Below are 18,875 nucleotides of genomic sequence, written 5' to 3'. Positions count from 1 at the left end.
AATGTTGATCCTCTATTCATTGGTGATGCTAGTCATAGCTTGAATGGACGTATGGGTTCTTCACAAAATTAAGATGTAATGTTTCTTTGTTAAAAATGGATATCAAACGAAAAAATATTTTGTGTTCTCTAAATTTCAGACGACGCTTCTAAAACAAGTTTCATTAAATTGATTTGATATGATTGTGTGATTTTTCAGTTTCGTATACCACATTAATTTCCACTGGGAATGGGAATCGAGATCGTGATCGAGAAAAAGGATTGAGAATGGGAAGGAGTATTGGGAACAAGATTTGGGACCGATTTTAATGACTAACATGTAGTCTAATGTGGATCAAGATCGAGGAACAGGAATCGATGAAGGGAACGAGATCGAAAAGCGTGGAGTTGGACCGCTGATCGGGATTGGGAATCTATAGAAGAGAATGAGAATGGGGAACGATTTCAGGAATCAAGGCTTGGATGTCGGGGGCCAATTGAGTGTATTTTCGAGGACAATTAAGCAAAAGGTCAAATTTTCGTGTTTCCTTCAACTCGCACCATATTTCAGTTAGCCCCCAAAATAGGCCATTCTTACAAATTTCCAAAATTTAATAGTATGGTTGCAATATGGATGTTTGACAAATTCAGTTGCAGCATCGTCCCCACTAATTCCCCCGTTTCCTCGCTCCCGGTAGGCGCAGTACTCGGCTCCCTCTGAGTTACATTCGAGCACACGAACTCCCGATCGATGGATGAAATTCTCCAAATCCAACGCTTCAAAGTTCCTCTTTCAGCCTTAGAGTTCGAGTCTCTCATAGAATCTCGCAACGTTCCCGCTGTAATCTTCTTGATTGTTCATCTGATGTTGTTTCGTAGGCAATTCCATTGTATTACCTTCCGTTTCTTATGTTCTATGGCTCCGTAGGTTCTTGTAGGATGCGTCAAGGACTGGAGAGTTTTATCGGAGTGGAATCCATACAGTGGCGGCCTTGACAATCTTCAGGTTGTATTTCAACTTCCCTTCTCATTTCAGTCAGCTTGAGCTTGCTCCTTGGTTATCCATTAGGCTGCAGGTAATTTTGAGCTGGTGATTAAATTATATTTGTAAATTGAACTATAGGAATGCGCAGGGTCATGCATTGTGGAAGCTATGCTCACTAGAACGGCTCCTGTTTTTTATGGCGACCTTAGAAGCCATGAGAGAGTATAATCCTTACCAGAATTCTTAAATTCTTATTTGAAACTGAAATGTAAGGATCTTTTGCTTTGATTCTGATGAATGCATCGATCTTTCATAGGTTCCGATTCCATTTTCTACCTTTATTCAATTTTGCAAGCTGCGTCTGCTAGAAAGGAGTCAAGGAAATTTCGTTTCTTCCGAATCAAATTCTAACAGGTTGACCGGTCCTGATTTGGAGAAAGACTGTTTGCCTTTTGAAGATGATCCTCAAAAATTGTACTTAGCACAGGTTGAAGAACTTTAGTACAACAGATAGATCATATATGTAATGCTTTATTCTGCTAATTGTTTTCCGAGCTTTACTATCTGATAGGTCTATTTCAGGTGCCAATTTTGGATGTTATAAATGAAGAACGGGCACAATTGGAACCGCTGAGAAAAAATATTCAAACAGTTTGTATATCTCTCCTCCGTATAAGTTACATGTTGTCAAATTCTATTTTTATATTGCTTAATTTTTTGATACCATTTGTTGGTTTGAAGCCTGTGTTTCTGGAGAAAAAGAAGGTAGCCTCTATAAACCTTTGGATGAACAGTGCTCAATCTAGGTCAAGTACTCACTATGACCCACACCATAATGTTCTATGCATAGTTTCTGGCAGAAAACGAGGTTAGTCCTTGATTATCTTCCCTTATCCTGATTCCAATTGCTCATGTTTCTCATTGCACCATACACTTATGACTCTTTTCTCTGTTTTTCCCCAATGAAAGAACGTGACACTTTATATTTCTTCATTTTCTTGTCTTGTCAACATCAATGTCAACGATAAAGATGATAGAACTCATATCTCGTCAATCTGACAATGCTCATGTATTAATTCTTTGTTTCCTTCTTGTTTGTTTGGTCTCCACTCAGTCACGCCTTATTATTTCTTAATTGTTTTAATTACTTTGTTTTGTTTTTACTTTCATTAGTCCCAATGAAATTTGTTTTCTTTTCTATTTTTCCGCTCACTAACAAAAAGGAAGATCCAGGAGTATCAATATTTGATAGGGCTTCTTTGCCTCACATGAAGCATTTGTGCTTCATGTTGAAAGTAGGGTTTTAACCTAGGGGTATTTTTGTAATTGTCTTCCACCCTAGGGTTCTCTACTGTCTATTTATTCGCCTTGTTCCCTTGTATTCAGTATATTAATTAAATAATAAGAAAAAGATTTGTATCGTGGTTTTTCTCCCTGTTCTAGGGTTTCCACGTAAACTGTGTGTTGGTCTCTCCTTTCTTCTTGCCTCTTTTATATTTCATCATGGTATCAGAGCATGACGACGAAACCCTAGCTGTCGACGAAGAAACCAACCACAGATGTCTTCAGCAGCCCCCGTGGGAACCGATGGAGCTCCAATCGTGGACATGAAAGCTGTCATCCAAGTGGCTATGAAGGAGTATCTTCAAGCCGCCATACCGCAGCTGATCCCAGCCACTGTAGTCATCCAGCCGCCACTGATAGACGAGACGCTCTAGACCGAAGCCATCTTCCATGGTCAGAGACGCTCGATCCAGCCGCCGCAGGGAGTGTTGTCAACATCGCTCCAGATCGAGGACCCATTCAATGGTTAGAGACGTGAGATCGAGCCAAGTCGTTGTTGGAATGACACAAAACCCTTCGTCCGCGCCGATCATGCTGCACGAGCCGATCAGTCCTGTCTCTGTCCAACCGTAGCCGTTTCGAGCGCCGATCATGCCGCACGAGCCGATCGTTCCTATCTCTGTCCAATCGTAGCCGTTTCGAGCGCCGATCCGAGCAGATGACCCGACGCAACCTCCGTTCGTAACTCCTCCAGCCGGCGGCTCGATTCCAGCATACACAGCTGGTTCTTCCCATACCCAGTTGTCGGTCAAAGCTTCCTTTCCAGACACGCCAAATCATGGTGGCTCGGTCCAATGTCCTGATGATGTCCGATGACGGTTGGCGTATCTCCAAGTGCAGATTTCAGATTTTGAAACGGCTCTTGGCACGAATCCTCAACCTGTCACCACAGAGAATCCGGTAAATTTGTTCTCTATTTTGCCCAATACAACTTACTTATCTGGCTCAATGGGAAATTCTGTAGGAATTCTGGTAGGAATAAAATTGAATGGCCATAATTATTTCTCCTGGTCTCAATCGATTAGAATGGCCTTAAAGGGAAGGCAAAAATTCGGGTATCTGACAGGAGAAATTCTGAAACCCATCTCGGACGATCCTCAAGAAAGAATCTAGAAAGGGGAGGATTCTCTTTTACGCTATGTCTTCATCAATAGTATGGAGCCACAGATTGACCGACCTTTACTATGTGCAGCAACTGCTAGAGATATCTGGGAGGCAGCAAGGGACCTGTACTCAAAGCGACAGAATGCATCTCGGCTGTACACACTACACAAGTAGGTCCATGAGTGCAAACAAGGGACCATGGTTGTCACATCCTACTTTAATAAACTGTCAGTGTATTGGCAAAAGATGGACCTTTGCCAAGAGATTGTTTGGAACTGTGCGCAAGATGGGGCCCAATACTTGAAACTTAAAGAGGCCAATCGGGTGTATATGTTCCTGGTGGGATTGAACTCCAAATTTGATAGTGTTCGGAGTCGCATATTGGGTCAACGACCTACACCCTTTCTCAGAGAAGTTTGTTTAGAGATACGACTGGAAGAGGATCGATCACAGGCTATGAACAATCCTGTTGTTGTTTCCACTGATGCATCAACCTTTGTTACAAAGGCATCTAGTGCCGATGGTGATAAAAAGCCTACACCTGTTTGTGAGCATTGTAAGAAGCCATGACATACGAAGGACCAATGCTGGAAGTTGCACGGGAGACCCCCAAACAGTAGGTGACGACAGTCACATTGCAAATCAAACTCTGGGCGTGCTCTCGTAAGTGACTCGGTTAATGAGAATACACATCATCAGCCCTCAGCCGATAATAAGACCAATTTGAGTGCGGTCGGGGTAAGTACTATTGCACAATCAGGTACATTTCACTCGTTTGGCCTTATTAGCATTAATGGCAAGAAACCCTGGATTGTAGATTCAGGGGCCACAGATCACCTCACCAGTTCTTCAGATTTGTTTATTTCATACTATCCGAGTGCGGGGAATGAACGTTTTAGAATTGCAGACGGGTCCTTTGCCCCGATTGCAGGGAAAGGACATACCTTCCCGTTTGATGGTTTAGTACTACGTGATACACTACATGTGCCTAAAATTTCATATAATCTTTTATCGGTCAGTAAAATTACGAGAGATTTGAATTGTAAGGCCATTTTCTCACCAGATTTTGTTGTGTTTCAGGACTAGAAGTCAGGGATGACGATTGGCACTGCCCGGTACGATAGGGGGCTCTACTTCCTTTCTAACGATGCTTCTTCTAGGGAGGATCATAGAATTGGTTTTATGTCTTTAAATTTCTCTACTTCCAAAAATGACTTTATGTTATGGCATTATCGTTTAGGACATCCAAACTTTCAATATACGAAATATTTGTTTCCGCATTTATTCCGTAATGTTAATATAGCCTCTTTAAATTGTGATGTGTGTATTCGTGCCAAACAAAGTCGTGTTACTTTTCATTCTCAACCTTATAGTCCCAGTCCTTTCTCCCTAATTCATAGTGACGTCTGGGGACCCTCACCTACTACTACCTCCACTGGCAAACGTTGGTTCGTCACTTCATAGACGACCACACCCGCCTCACTTGGGTTTTCTTACTTACTGATAAGTCTAAGGTGTCTTCCGTCTTTCAACAATTCTATACAACTGTTGAAACCCAGTTTCGTGCAAAGATTGGAATTTTGAGGAGTGATAATGGGTGAGAGTTCTTTAACACCTCTTTCCGAGACTTTCTTGTGTCTAAAGGGATTGTCCATCAGAGCTCGTGTGCTTATACTCCCCAACAGAATGGAGTAGCCGAGTGTAAAAATCGTCATCTGGTGGAAGTTGCCCGGTTCCTTAATGTTGTCTGCCACTCTTCTATCCTATCTGTGGGAAGATGCCATTCTTACAGCCGTCCACCTCATTAATCGCATGCCCTCTCGTGTTCTTGACTTTCATAATCCCTTGGACCTATTCAAAGAATCCTATCCGACTACTCGCTTGATTTCTGATGTTCCCCTCCGGGTCTTCTGCTGCGTCGCGTTTGTCCATTCCCATGGCCCAAATTGCACAAAATTCACTCCACGTGCTCAGAAATGTGTCTTTGTTGGGTACTCTCTCCATCGACGTGGGTATAAGTGCTATCATCCATCTTCTCGTAAGTATTTTGTCTCCATGGACATTACTTTCCTGGAGGATCAACCCTTCTTTCTCGTTAGTCCTCTTCAGGGTGAGAACTTGAGTGAAGAGACTAATTGGTCTTCCTATGCTATTCCTTTAGAATCTGCCCTGATTTCTTCTCCCAGTTCTGAAAATGCCTGTCCGGTCCTTCCTACCAACTAGATTCCATGGATAACCTATTATAGGAAGAATCTTAGAAAGGAAGGAGCGCTACCTGTTGAACAATCGGCTCCAGTCCATGAATCAGACCCTGCTTCAAATCCAGATACGTGTATTCCTGAAACTAACGATATTGATATATGTATGGAGACTGGAAAATGCAGAGAGGATAAGGACGAAGGAGGCGACAATACTGAAAATGTGATAGATGAGGAGACGGCTAAGAATGATAGCAGAAGAGGAAAAATGCCAGCAATTGGTGAGGAAGTGGAAGGTACTACTGAAAGATATACAGATGACCGATCATACTAAGAAACCTGGAGAGTTGGAAAATCATAATGCCTCTCTCGACCTTCCTATAGCGCTTAGGAAAGGTACTCGTTCATGTACGAAGTACTCTATGCACAGCTACATGACATATAGCAATCTGTCTCCCGAATTTAAAGCTCTCACTACCAGCTTGGACACTATCATGGTCCCAAGCAGTATTCGTGAAGCAATGGAGAGTTCTAAATGGAAAACGGCTGTTATGGAAGAAATGAGGGCTCTTGAGAAAAATGGAACTTGGGAACAGGTGTCTTTACCTGAAAGGCACAAGACAGTTGGATGCAAATGGGTGTTCACCGTAAAGTACAAGTCAGATGGGACGATTGATCGGTATAAGGCCAGACTGGTTACTAAAGGCTTCACCCAGACCTTCGGAGTTGATTACTCTAAAACATTCTCTCCCGTGGCCAAACTCAACACTATTCGCGTATTGTTGTCGATTGCTGTGAACAAAGATTGGCCACTTCACTAGTTAGATGTTAAGAATGCATTCTTGAACGGAGAACTTGAAGAGGAAGTCTATATGAGCCCTCTCCTGGGTTTGAGAGTCAGTTCAAGCATAGGGTATGCAGAATGAAAAAGTCGTTATATGGGTTGAAATAGTCTCCAAGGGCTTGGTTTGACAGGTTCACCACATTTGACCGATCCGGCAGAACAACTCAAAAGATAAAGTACAGGGATATAAACAAGGGCACTCAGATCATACACTGTTTACAAAAAAGTCAGGCTCTGGGAAGATTGCAGTCCTTATAGTGTATGCTGATGATATTGTTCTGTCTGGCGACGATGAGGGTGAAATTACGAGGCTTAAAACAAAAATAGCCGAAGAATTTGAGATTGAAGACCTCGGTAAGCTAAGATACTTCCTTGGAATGGAAGTGGCTCGATCAAGAGAAGGTATTTCAGTATCGCAACGGAAATATACACTGGACTTACTCAAAGAAACAGGCATGATTGGGTGTAAACCAGCTAACACACCCGTGGAGTATAATGCAAAACTTGGTGTTATAAACAACAAAATTCCTGTTAACAAGGAAATGTATCATAGGTTAGTTGGGAAGTTGATGTACTTGTCCCATACAAGACCAGATATTTCATATGCAATGAGCGTGGTAAGCCAATTTATGCAAGCTTCCTATGAGGAGCATATGACTGCGGTTGAGCATATCCTTCGGTACTTGAAGGGGACTCTTGGTAAGGGCCTAATGTTCAGAAAGTCCAGGAAAAGGACTATCAAAACATATACCGATTCTGATTAGGCAGGCTTTGTCGTTGATAGAAAGTCAACCTCCGGATACTGCACCTTTGTCTGGGGTAACCTTATCACTTGGCGAAGTAAGAAACAGGGAGTGGTTGCCAGAAGTAGCGCTGAAGCTGAATACAAGGCAATGAGCTTAGGGATCTGTGAAGAAATCTGGCGGAAGAAGGTTCTGTCTAATCTTCACCAAGATAGTGAGCTTCCCATGAAATTGTTTTGTGATAATAAAGCAGCAATAAGCATCACAAACAATCCAGTCCAACATGACAGTACCAAACATGTAGAGTTTGATAGACACTTCATCAAAGAAAGACTAGATAGTGGAAGCATTTGCATTCCCCATGTTCCCTCAAACCAACAAGTGGCAGATGTTCTCACCAAGGGGTTACTTAGACCAAACTTTGATTATTATATCAGCAAGTTGGGTCTTATTGATATTTATGCCCCAACTTGAGGGGGAGTGTTGAAAGTAGGGTTTTAACCTAGGGGTATTTTTGTAATTTTCTTCCACCCTAGGGTTCTCTACTGTTTATTTATTCGCCTTGTTCCCTTGTATTCAATGTATCAATTAAATAATAAGAAAAAGATATGTATCGTGGTTTTTCTCTCCGTTCTAGGGTTTCCACGTAAACTGTGTGTTAGTCTCTCTTTTCTTCTCGCCTCTTTTATATTTCATTCATAGTATAGGGCAAGTAAAAATTTTGGGCAAACAAGGGCACCTCACATCCAATGACAGGTGGTAAGGTTATAATAACGATGGAACATGTACAATAAATTCTATGCATCTCTCGGGGCATCCTTCAGCACCTTTTTATAGCCTCGTTTTTATAGTTTCATTTAATTATTTAATTTAATTGTATGTCCGGTATTATTTTTTTTTTTTTTCAATGAAAGTTCACTTATTCATTTAAAGAGAAGTGACTGAAGTCCTATTACCAGCTAGATCTCGCTAAAAGAAGGAAAGTTTGTAAAATAGATAAAATATCCTACATGCCAGTTGGGATTTAAAAAAAGCTTACTTCTGGACGTTCAGCTAATCTTTAATACTTAATTGACAGAAAGCTATTATAGTATAAAAGTTAGATCACAGTAGAGTTCTTGTTATAGTTAAAACAGGACGAGAAAACTAATTTACTGACAACCACACTCAATCTATTAATTGCAAAATGTTAATGAGGGAAATTGCAATTTTGTTATCAAAATGATGCTTGTGAATCTTGAAATTATTTCCTATTTACATGCACTAATAGGATTTTTTTTTTTAAAAAAAAATCCAACTCACTTTGTTGTAATATATATACCAACTAGCTTTATGTTTCCAGTAATTTTGTGGCCACCTTCTGCAACTCCCCTACTGTACCCGATGCATATTTACGGAGAAGCCTCTAATCATAGGTACAGTACCTCTTTGTTGTCGTTTTCACGTATATTTTCTCTAAACAGTTTAATATAGGAGTTTCCACCAAAAAAAAAAAAAAAAAAAGTTTAATATTGGAAGATATTTATTCTTGGCTTGAATAGATTAAAAAGACAGTTAATTCTAACTTACCAATTTAAAATTTTGGTTCTAGTATTTGTAGTTTGATGGATTGGTGTCATCAACAGCTTTAATTTATATTCCATGATTTTTTTTTCCATAATTGTGAACGGCCAGCCTGAGTTCTTGTATATTTTTGCAGCTCTCTTGCGTTAGAAAAGCCTGACTATTCACTTTATCCAAGAGCAAAATATTCAATGAAATCCTCTCAGACAGTTATTCTTCAAGCTGGTGATGCACTTTTTATTCCAGAAGGGTGGTAAGTAATGAGGTCCAGTATCATGTGTTTATTGATAACATCCCTAGAAGCCTATCCTCTATTGTTTTGATTTCTTGGGGTTTTAGATTACATTGCGGAGTTTTGTGTTGGAATATTTCTTCAAGCCTTTCAAGATTAGTCCCTTCCCTAAGTTTGGTTGGACATTTTGGAAGATCTCCTCCTTGGTTTATTACTTGTGAGGATGCTTCAGTTTCGTCCTCTCTTGTTTGATTTGGATTGTTTTAGTTCTCTGCATTGATCTTATGCTTTGTTGTTTTATTTTTATATATTTGTATCTTGAGCACTACTCTCTTTTCATCATTTCAATGAACAGTTATGTTTTTTTTTTAAAAAAAAAAAAAGGAAAAAAGAATCTAGGGGTCTCTTATTGCAGGAATGAAAATCTTTGATGGATTTCTTGTTCCCGATGGGGCAATTCGATACAATGAGGCTCATAAGTTGAGAAGATTGAGTCTTAAAAAGCCTATAATCATGTTGATTGAAATTTCCTCGATAGAGTTTTATGGCAAAAAGATCATGGTTATAAATGAAGATCTGTTAGTTCACTGCGTTGATCAAAGGTAAAGCCTAGGGGTGGGAGGTCTTAGGCAAGGTAATCCACTTTCCATTTCCCACACATTGATGTCTTCTGCTGATTAGTGTGTACTGGGAGTATAGAAGTCCCACTGAGAGTTCTTAGGTGGATAGGGTTTGTAAGCTCCTTTTTTGTTCTTTCATCTTTCTCAATCGAATCTGATTTCTTGAAAAAAGGATTAATCTTAGGGGAGGTGATATGACAACACTAGTGAACTGGTGTGGAAAACCTTTTCATTTGCTTTACACCTTTGAATCAATTTTATTTCAACTCAAAGAAAAGCTATAAATGGATTACTTTTAGGTCAAAGTCCTATATACAAAGAAAACTGATGTAGTAGAATTAGGGTAAATTAGAGTATCTTGGTCTAATCCTTAAGGGTGTGTTTGGCCCAAGGAGTTGAGAAGTATGAGTAGGGAAGTAGGACTTTGTGAACTCCACTCCTTGTTTGGCCTAAGGAGTTGGTGGATCTCGCTACCAAAAAACATCAAATTTATATCTTATCGACTCCTTACACCATGGGCCCTAGGAATTTACAATTTCCTAAACTTCGTAACTCCTTATTCCTCACTATTCCACTCCTTACCCCAAACACCCCCTAATTGATTAAGATTAAGATTAGTTTCTTTGGTTTATGTGAGACCACCAATAGTCCAAACGTACTGTAGGAAGGGTAATAGTGGAATTACACTCGTTAGTTTACCTAGGACTATGTAAGTGAGTAGTTGAACAGGAAGATACTTTTTTTTGGAAGATACTTTTTTTTGTGTAAAGAGGCTTATTTAGCTAGGGAAGCTTTTGTATGGGGATGTCATTGTGTATTTTGAAAAACAAACAGACTTGTTTGGTGTGGAGAGTACCAGCTCTCTCGAATAGCTGGGAAGGAACTGTTGTCATTTTGTGTTTTTGGCTGATTGAATGCATATTGTCCCTTGAGGAATTATCGTACTCTATCCTTCTCTTGATTGTTGTTGTAGGGAAGGTATCGTGATACCTTCCAGATTATTAGGATTAGGATTTAGTCTTCTTGGTTTATTAGGATTAATTTTTTTTATTAATTAGGATTAAGAGTAGTTTGCTTTCAAATTCTCTATAAATAGAGAAATTGTCTTCTTATATTGATAACTTTTGATTCATAATGAAGACTTTGATTTTATTATTGGAGATTTCTCTCCATTTATCCTTAAAGGCTACATCAAAAACCTTTCTTCACTTAAGACCGAAATACTCCCCAAGTTCGGTGACCACCCAAGTCTTGAATGTTTTCAATTCAAGTCTAAAGCAAGACTTGCAAAAGGGGAAAAATGCACTTGACCATAATTAATAGGAGCGTCAAATTTTATTTAATAAGTCTTCTTTCTAAGACTGAACATGGTTTATATATAAGCCTAGGGGTAGCCTTGAAAAGGGCAAGAAGGCCCAATTCTCCATATATTAAGATTTAATCAAACTTAAAAGGAATAAATATTCCATCTGGAATAAGAAAAATAAGTCTTGTAATAATTAATGGGGTGTTCGGCCCACCATCTTGAGTTGAGTTGGTTAAAAAAACCAGCTCAGTGTTTGGTCCACACCCACACTAACTTCACAAGTCAGTGTTAAATATCTCAGCTCTACCAACTTCGATAGTGTTTGCTATTGAAGTTTGCACATTTATTGAAGAACTCCATCTTCTCCTCGTTCTCTCTCCCTCCTTTCAATATTTCTAATGACTCCACCCACCAGCCATAGTCGATGACCAACTCCAGCGACATGCTCCAACAGCCACCTCTGCCGATCACCTTCGACGCCTAACTCCAGTAATAACCATCATCACTACTATTGCCGCCTTACTAGCATTCACATCATGCTCAGACGACTACCTTCAGTGGCCAAACTCCAACGACGACCACCTTTGCCAACTACTTCAGGTGAAGATCGCTTCCGACAACCATCTTCAGCGACCAACTTCGACATCCAACTCTACCCGACTACCATCTCCGGCGACTAACTTCGATAATCACCTTCGTTGACCAACTCCATCAATCATCTCCAACGACCAACTTAGCCAATCACACAAGAAGAAAAAAAAACTTGGTTGGTAAAAGTGTTAAATACAAAATTGAAATTATTAGTTCATAATGTTTAATAGTCTTCTTATATAGTAATTTAACATTAATAGAAACACTTTGAGCATATAACCAAACAAAAAAAACTTGTGTATAAGAACACTTTAGTGAAAATGTAACCAAACACATTTGTATTTTTATTTTAAATACTTCTTATAAAAAGTGTTTAAATTTAAATACAAATGACTTTTTTTGAACTTTTTTCTTAGACAATCCAAACAGATTTTAGCTGTCTTCTCTTTTATACCCATGATCATCCCCTTATCTAACCAATGTAGGATCTTTGATCGTATTCCCTACACAAACTTATATACATCATAAACCCTAACCTACAATTTGATATAAGATGCCATAAAAAGTCCTAAATCTCTTGATCCAGTACTTTTTTAATTTTGTGTAGATTATACTCATACATTTCACTAATGTGAAAGTATATTGTAATTTGGTTGTTTGTATGAAATAAGAGTATTTTGTATATTGTAAGTACAATGATTACATGTAAAAAATTGTACAATATAAGTTAAGGTTTTAAGTTAACTTCTCAATTGAGTTTTAAAAATTTGGGAAAATTTGTGTGCAATTTTTAGGGTTAAACAAAAAGTTTAGCAAACAAAAATAACCTCCAGAAAGTCTACTTTTTTAAAATTGCACAATATACTCTTGACATAATAATTGAACTCTACACCCCAAACACAAACTTTTGAACCCTGGCCAAACAACTCTACATCCTAAATAGATTTTTTAACTCCATAGACATATTAACTCCACAAATATTAACTCCAAACTTCATAACTCAACTTAGCGCTCCAAACAGCCCCTAAGGGAAACAAACTTATTTAAGTTAGGAACTGTCTCTTATACACATCTAGATGTGTATAAGAGACAGGTCATATGCATGTACACAACTGCAAGGAAGCATGCAATGCAGTGTTTGTGAGCATATGTGTGGACATATAAGGCATTGGTAGAGGCGAAGTGCACGGATATGGGCACGCATGAGCCTAAGTAGTAGACGAGTGATAGGCATGTGAGGTAGTGTCTAGGGGGAAAGCTGGTGCATGCAACATAGGTAGTTGGAGCAGATTACACGGAAAGGTGCATATCTGGGCTTGTGTTGTGAGCTTATTCTTGGCCTTGGCTCATTTGCAGGTTGGTGAGTGCATGATCGCATCAGGGGGTTTGGGCCTTGCTAGGTTCCATGCTTCTAACTCGGTGGAAATTTAGTGCTCTTTACTTTTATCTCTCACTCTTGTCATTCGGTGACCCTTTTAATTTTTTTTTTTTTTTTTTTTTTTTGCTCACGAGTTAGTTTCTGTTGTTTTGGGTTTCTAGTACTACCTCTTTGGGAAATGGAAGCTGATTTTTCCATAAAAAAGGGGAAAAAAAAGAAGATCCCACACATCATTCTAGAAAGGACATCCTGAAGAGGATATCGTCATATTATTGCATGGAAGAACCTAGGTGAACCAAATTTCTTGAATATGTCAAGAGTCTATAAGATACAAAATAGCAAGTTTAAGAAAGGCCTAAATTTCAAACCAACAAATACAAACCTCAAAGTTTAAGGACTAAACTTGTAATTTAACCTAAATATTTATGTCACTTGTTTCTCTGCAGAACTTGTTTAGTTTTTTTGCACTCACTGGAGAGCATGCTCTGCAATTCTAGTAGGCCATGCTATAATTTTGGTTTATTGTATTTTCCTAATATTTATGATTAGATATTTCAATCTTCTCCTACAGGTTTCATCAGGTTGATAGTGAGGATTTAACCATTGCTGTTAACTTTTGGTGGCAAGCCCACATGATGTCTAGCATGTCAGAGCACATGGACGCATATTACTTGCGTAGAATATTGAGAAGGTACTTCAGTATCTAGCTTCCTTAATTTACAACTTCATTTGGTAAACTAACCTGATGTCTTTTTGTTTCATATCTAATTTGGTTCGTTGAATGACTCTGGTAATTCAAAAGATTGATGGACGGAGAAATGGTATGTAGTAATATTTATGATCTTATTTCTTGGGAATGGTTCTCCTAACTTTTTTATGGTTATATATGCCATTTCAATCGTGTTTATCCCTGTATTCTTTCATTCATTCTCAAAGTTTTCTTTCAATTACAAGAAAAAAAAAATTACCCTCAGCCTCTAGATATAGATTTTTTTTAAAAAAAATAAAATCCAAAAAATTGTATCATGAAATAAAGACGACGGTGGCATGACATTTGAAAGGAATGTTTTTCTAGAAGTTGACTTCTTTTGCTTGATAAATATCTACCTCGTTTCTTTTTTCAAAAGAAAAGAGACTTTGCATTGATAAAATAAAAATAGATTTAACGCTCAAATTACGATGAAAGAAAATAAAACAAACTAGCACCAATTGACAATGGAGACAGACCATGATATAAAATCTGCAACCCAAAGATCAAAGACAACAACTATGTAAACGTGAGTACAAAACCAATAACTCAATCCTAGGAACCTTCCAATTAGAAAATCTGCTGCCAATACCAGGTTTAAAAGCATCAATAGAATCTACAGTGTAACCAAACCTTGCAAATACTTATCCAAAAACTAATCTTTATAGATGCATATCAATAAAAAAATCTTTCCCATGTAAGCTTTGAACAAATTCAAACCACTTTGACAAAATGCCTCCTATATTACCAAAGAGCTCCACAAAAGACCAGCCAAAATCCAGAAATTCCACAATAATTTAGTGGAAATTTGGTAAAAAATTCCTTTTATGTCACTGGAAAAAAAGCTTCAGGAGGTAACCTAAACCAAATGATGCTTCGCTTCATAAAATTGCAAACCACAAATCTCAATAATGGAGGAGAGATGTAGCAGAATTTTAGGAGATAAAGGAGGAAGACTTACAGAAGGGACTTGAACAGCCCTCCTTTCTTCTGACTTTTGTAACAAATTATCAAAAACTTCACAATAATTCTCAATAGAAGAATTATCCTCAAAAGCAGAAAACTCATAAATATCTACTACCCCATCTTATCCAATTAAAATGTTTGGATAGGGCCAGGTTGAATTTTTTAATTGAGTAAACTATGGTTGTCTTTTTTGGGGATAGAATGGATATTTACATAACTACATGTATATGTATATGTATATGTATATACATATATAGTCGATATCTGTGAGCGTCTGGCTAGCTTGTGACACCTCAACTAATCTCACAAGACAATACACGTGACCCTCTATATAAGATATTTACATAACTTATATAAAAATACTTTTTTCGATCTCACATTGTTAGGTAACAAAGCGACTTCATTGAAAATTTTGAATATCTTATGGATAAAATTAAATTGACATCTGCTGGAAAACACAAATATTTGTAAAGCCACTTACCCATCCAACAGTCTGTAGTATAAGGGGTACCATGCATATCCCAACCATCTGCACAAGCACAACTCATGATGTTCTTAAATGTAGTCATGGTGGACACTTTTTAGAAGGAAAAAATGATCCTTTGGCTAAACATCATTTGAGCATTTTTGTGTTCTATATATGGCTTGAAAGGAATTCTTGCATCTTCACGTATAAAGAGCATGATACTCAGTCTCTTCTCCCTTCAATTATATACCTATCTCTAACTTGGTGTAAATTGAATTCTCAATTGTGTAACTATAGTTTATCATCCCATGTAGCTCACGGGAATAGATTTTTAATCATTTCAATAGGACTTCCACATTTCTTTCCCTTTTTAATTTCATTGTATCGATGAAATGTTTCTTTCCTATAAAAAAAATGTAATTGTGACGGATACTTCTAATAGAGTGTGTATGCTGTATTATTGCATTAAGTAACATTTTGAAGATTACTTCACTTCAGTCATGGAATGGATGCAGTCCATTCATATATTTGTGAACTTCAGAAGATTGACCTTTGTGTGTGGTGTAAAGAGTATCCAGATTGGGTAGTATATATGGACATATTCTCTGGGACCTTAATGAAGCTCTGAAGAATTTAACACAACTATGATCAGAGAGACACCCTTGCTTCTAGAAAAGGTTTCTTTTGGAGTATTGTGCTTGAGCTTAAGCTATTCTGGCCTATGTTTTGAAAATTTGTAAGCTATGATCACTAGCTGTTAGATGAAAATTTATAGACTGAGTTCAAATACTCAGTATCCCCATGACTTTTCATTATGATTTTTTTTTTTTTTGAGACAAAAAGCAATTATGGTCGAGTTGGTTTTGACACCTTTAAAATTAAGGACAGAACAAAGTTTTGCGTGTGCCTTGCGCTCTTGCTGACATGGACGAAACAAAGACTGATGTATCGAGTATTAGAGGGATGGGTAAGGTTCTCTTCCCCAATTTGATATATTGATCTTTATAGTTAATCACTAGACCAAGGTGTTCAATGTTTGAATCCAGCACTTGAAGGTGGGGATTTGAAGGAGAAGGAGCTAAGAGAAGAAACTTCTTGTCATGAACTTGAACCCTGCACTTCCCAAGCTCTGCATGGGCTTATTAATTTAGTTCATGACCACGTAAGTGTTTCTGATCAAATTGGAGCCCTACAATCTAGTTCTACAAAAGGTTCTGCAGATGAGGAGGAGAGGATGAAGTTGACTAGTTTACCTAGCTTGGAGAATGATCAAGTAGCTACCTTTATTTGGAATTTGGAACCATGTATTCTTCAGAAGGTCCTTCTCACCATGGCGGTGAGTTCTTTTCACTTCCCTATTACATTTACAAGGTCGAAATTATTTTTCATTGAAGGCCTGAAGGAAATTAGTTTATTCCGATTGGTGTCTGGTCTAATTAATAAACTAAGGTGTCTCATTATTGTAATAGATGCACGAATATATTCCATGGATGTCAAACTATTTTTAGTTTTAGTCAGTTATAGATGTGTGGAATTGTTCCTCTTTCTTTGCTTTCCCCTTTGTTTCTTCCTTAGCTTGTCATCTTATACTACTTTCTTTTCAATCTAGAATAACTTCCCAAGAACTCTAGAAGCTCTTATACTGCACTTGCTTTCACCAGTTGGAGCAGAAGTTCTTACTCGAAAATTTGATCAGATGGATCAACGAAACACCAAGGAGGATCAGTTAATTATTTTATTACAGAAAAGAACTCTTCTTTTTTCCTCTTATTCTGGAGGCTCTGGGAGATATCTGACTTTTGGCTTTTATCTCTTTCATCTCAGGAAAAGATTCTACGAAGTTTTCTATGGTTCATTTGACGATCAATTTGCTGTGATGGATGCAATTCTAAACAGGAAAGAGTCTTTTGCCCGTCAGGTCATTGTAACTCTATTTGACAGCAATATTTCGATTTTCTTTTTAATTGTTTTATTTATTTATTCTCTATTTTACTTCAATCATGATATCTTACCTGTTTATCATATTCATAGGTATAGCTCTGTGCAATTTGTTTTATATAATAGGGAGGATATGCCCTTCTATTCTCCTTTTCTCTTTTCTCTCTCTTTTCTCAGAACAAAATACTGAACACACAAGTAGCTAGTAATAGTAATTGATCTCAAGGAAATTTTTGTGGGATAACAACAAAAGCTCTTCTCACATAGTTCTCATCCTCCATAAATTTGGCTGGTCACAAATTGCAAACGACACTCTGCAATTGTGTGCTCAGCTTTTGTTCATGTGAAATATCCACTTCTTTCTAGCTATCGGGCAACCTTAAAAATGAGAAGCATATTTACTCATCCCAAACCGCCTTTTACTTTGGCAATTAATTTGATTTAGGTACTGTCATATAAGTTGACATTTAAAAGATCCTAATGAAATATAATATTGTCTGCTTGCCTTCGAGGAACTGCAAATCTGTTTTTTGGTTGTTACACTGTTTAGTTTCAAAACGAGAGGCCGTTTATTTATTTATTTTTTAACAGCTTGATCAATTGCCTAAACCAGAGTTCTTTCTCCTCACAACTTTAAATATCTCAAATATTTTTTTTCCCTTCCGTGAATTTGACATCTTTTGGTAATTTTGAATCTCAATGTGCATGCTCTCTACCCATAGTTTTGTAATTATACTCTCACTTGTGTCTAATTTTTGAAATTTATTACGCCATTTCAGCATCTGTGTTTTGAAGGCAACATATACTTATTTTCATTCTACTTTTATTTATTTAAAAAACATTATTATTCTCATCGCCTTAGAATAGACAACTAACCTACCTTCTTATTCTTTTGTACTTTTTTTTATGCCTTCCCTAATAAATAAGCATGACCAACGAATATGCTGTTGCAACACTTTGAAACTTTACTTTTTAATGTTGTTGTGTTATTGTTATTAAACTTTACTTAAATTTCTGCGGCAGGTTTTCAAGAGTGTGCTGGATAAATATGTGGGAGTAAACTTAAATGGGCCAAATTCGGGAACTTGAAGAAGTCCTTTAAAGAAATTGGTCCTGCAGATTCTGGAGCATATCGATGCTATCCATTTTCTAAAGCTTTTCCTCAGTTGGTACTTTTACTTATAAGTTATCCACAGCTATATAGAATATTAATCTTTACCTACTCTAGGCATTACTTTGTAATTTATTTCAGATCCATTTTATTTTGTAAATTTGTATAGAGAAGGAAATAAAATGTTGCTTATAATCAGCGCCATTTAAGTTTCAATTTTGTACTTCCATACCTCCATTTATCATCTAGTTTTACCCATAAAAACTGCAAAGCAAACCAATGGCGAATGGACTTTTACATTTACTCCATTTCTTCTAGCCAAATAAAATTCCTTTAGTTATCCTATTAAAAAAAATCCTTTAGTTAACATGGTTAATGAGCTAAATATCGTAATTCAGGAATAATGACGTAAGCAGCAAGTGAGAACCTAAATGCTCCTGCCTGATACTTTAGTCGGTGATTAGATTACCTAGAAGCTTCTGTTTATCTACAGATGAGACTGAAAAGTACGTTAGGATCCACAACCAATGACCCTATTTTCAACTACTCCTATTTTGACCCTTGTTACCCCTATGATGTCGTCATTATTCTTCTGGCTGTATGTGAACTGAACTTTGCTAAGATGACGACAAGGATAGGAAACCCATTCTGATAGGCCTAATTAGAACGAATTTGTGGAGGGAGTTAGATGGGGAATGTAATTTGTATTGAATATTCGTTTCTTGTAGAGTGGGGAGTTCCAAGATAGGTTTTAGAGAAA

General features: G+C 37.6%; 1 protein-coding gene across 2 annotated transcripts; it reads left to right on the top strand.

Moving 5' to 3' along the window:
• The first annotated feature begins 575 nt into the window (after nucleotides 1-575).
• On the top strand, nucleotides 576-18,331 carry LOC120085567. Of its 2 annotated transcripts, none has more exons than XM_039041610.1 (15): nucleotides 576-819; nucleotides 907-984; nucleotides 1,102-1,185; nucleotides 1,280-1,450; nucleotides 1,546-1,614; nucleotides 1,705-1,831; nucleotides 8,539-8,611; nucleotides 8,896-9,012; nucleotides 13,458-13,577; nucleotides 13,689-13,707; nucleotides 15,955-16,033; nucleotides 16,113-16,402; nucleotides 16,676-16,791; nucleotides 16,891-16,984; nucleotides 18,028-18,331. In XM_039041610.1, the coding sequence occupies exons 1-15, from the start codon at nucleotides 730-732 to the stop codon at nucleotides 18,091-18,093; spliced, it is 1,593 nt and encodes a 530-aa protein (XP_038897538.1). In that variant the 5' UTR covers nucleotides 576-729; the 3' UTR covers nucleotides 18,094-18,331. The 2 variants fall into 2 exon arrangements, with proteins under 2 accessions (XP_038897538.1, XP_038897539.1); XM_039041611.1 differs by having other exon boundaries at nucleotides 756-819; nucleotides 1,112-1,185.
• The last annotated feature ends 544 nt before the right edge of the window (nucleotides 18,332-18,875 follow it).

Source organism: Benincasa hispida, chromosome 9 (genome assembly GCF_009727055.1).
Source record: "Benincasa hispida cultivar B227 chromosome 9, ASM972705v1, whole genome shotgun sequence".
NCBI lineage: Eukaryota > Viridiplantae > Streptophyta > Magnoliopsida > Cucurbitales > Cucurbitaceae > Benincasa > Benincasa hispida.
The sequence above is the reverse complement of the archived record's forward strand: the minus strand, read 5'-3'. Positions and strand labels throughout refer to the sequence as shown.

What these genes read in the sequence shown, in the direction of transcription:
- LOC120085567 (XM_039041610.1), top strand. Translation starts at nt 730, where the DNA reads ATGGATGAAATTCTCCAAATCCAACGCTTCAAAGTTCCTCTTTCAGCC. An exon ending in TGAGAAAAAATATTCAAACA is followed by an intron (nt 1,615 to 1,704) that starts GTTTGTATATCT and finishes GTTGGTTTGAAG; the next exon opens with CCTGTGTTTCTGGAGAAAAA. An exon ending in AGGTCCTTCTCACCATGGCG is followed by an intron (nt 16,403 to 16,675) that starts GTGAGTTCTTTT and finishes TTTTCAATCTAG; the next exon opens with AATAACTTCCCAAGAACTCT.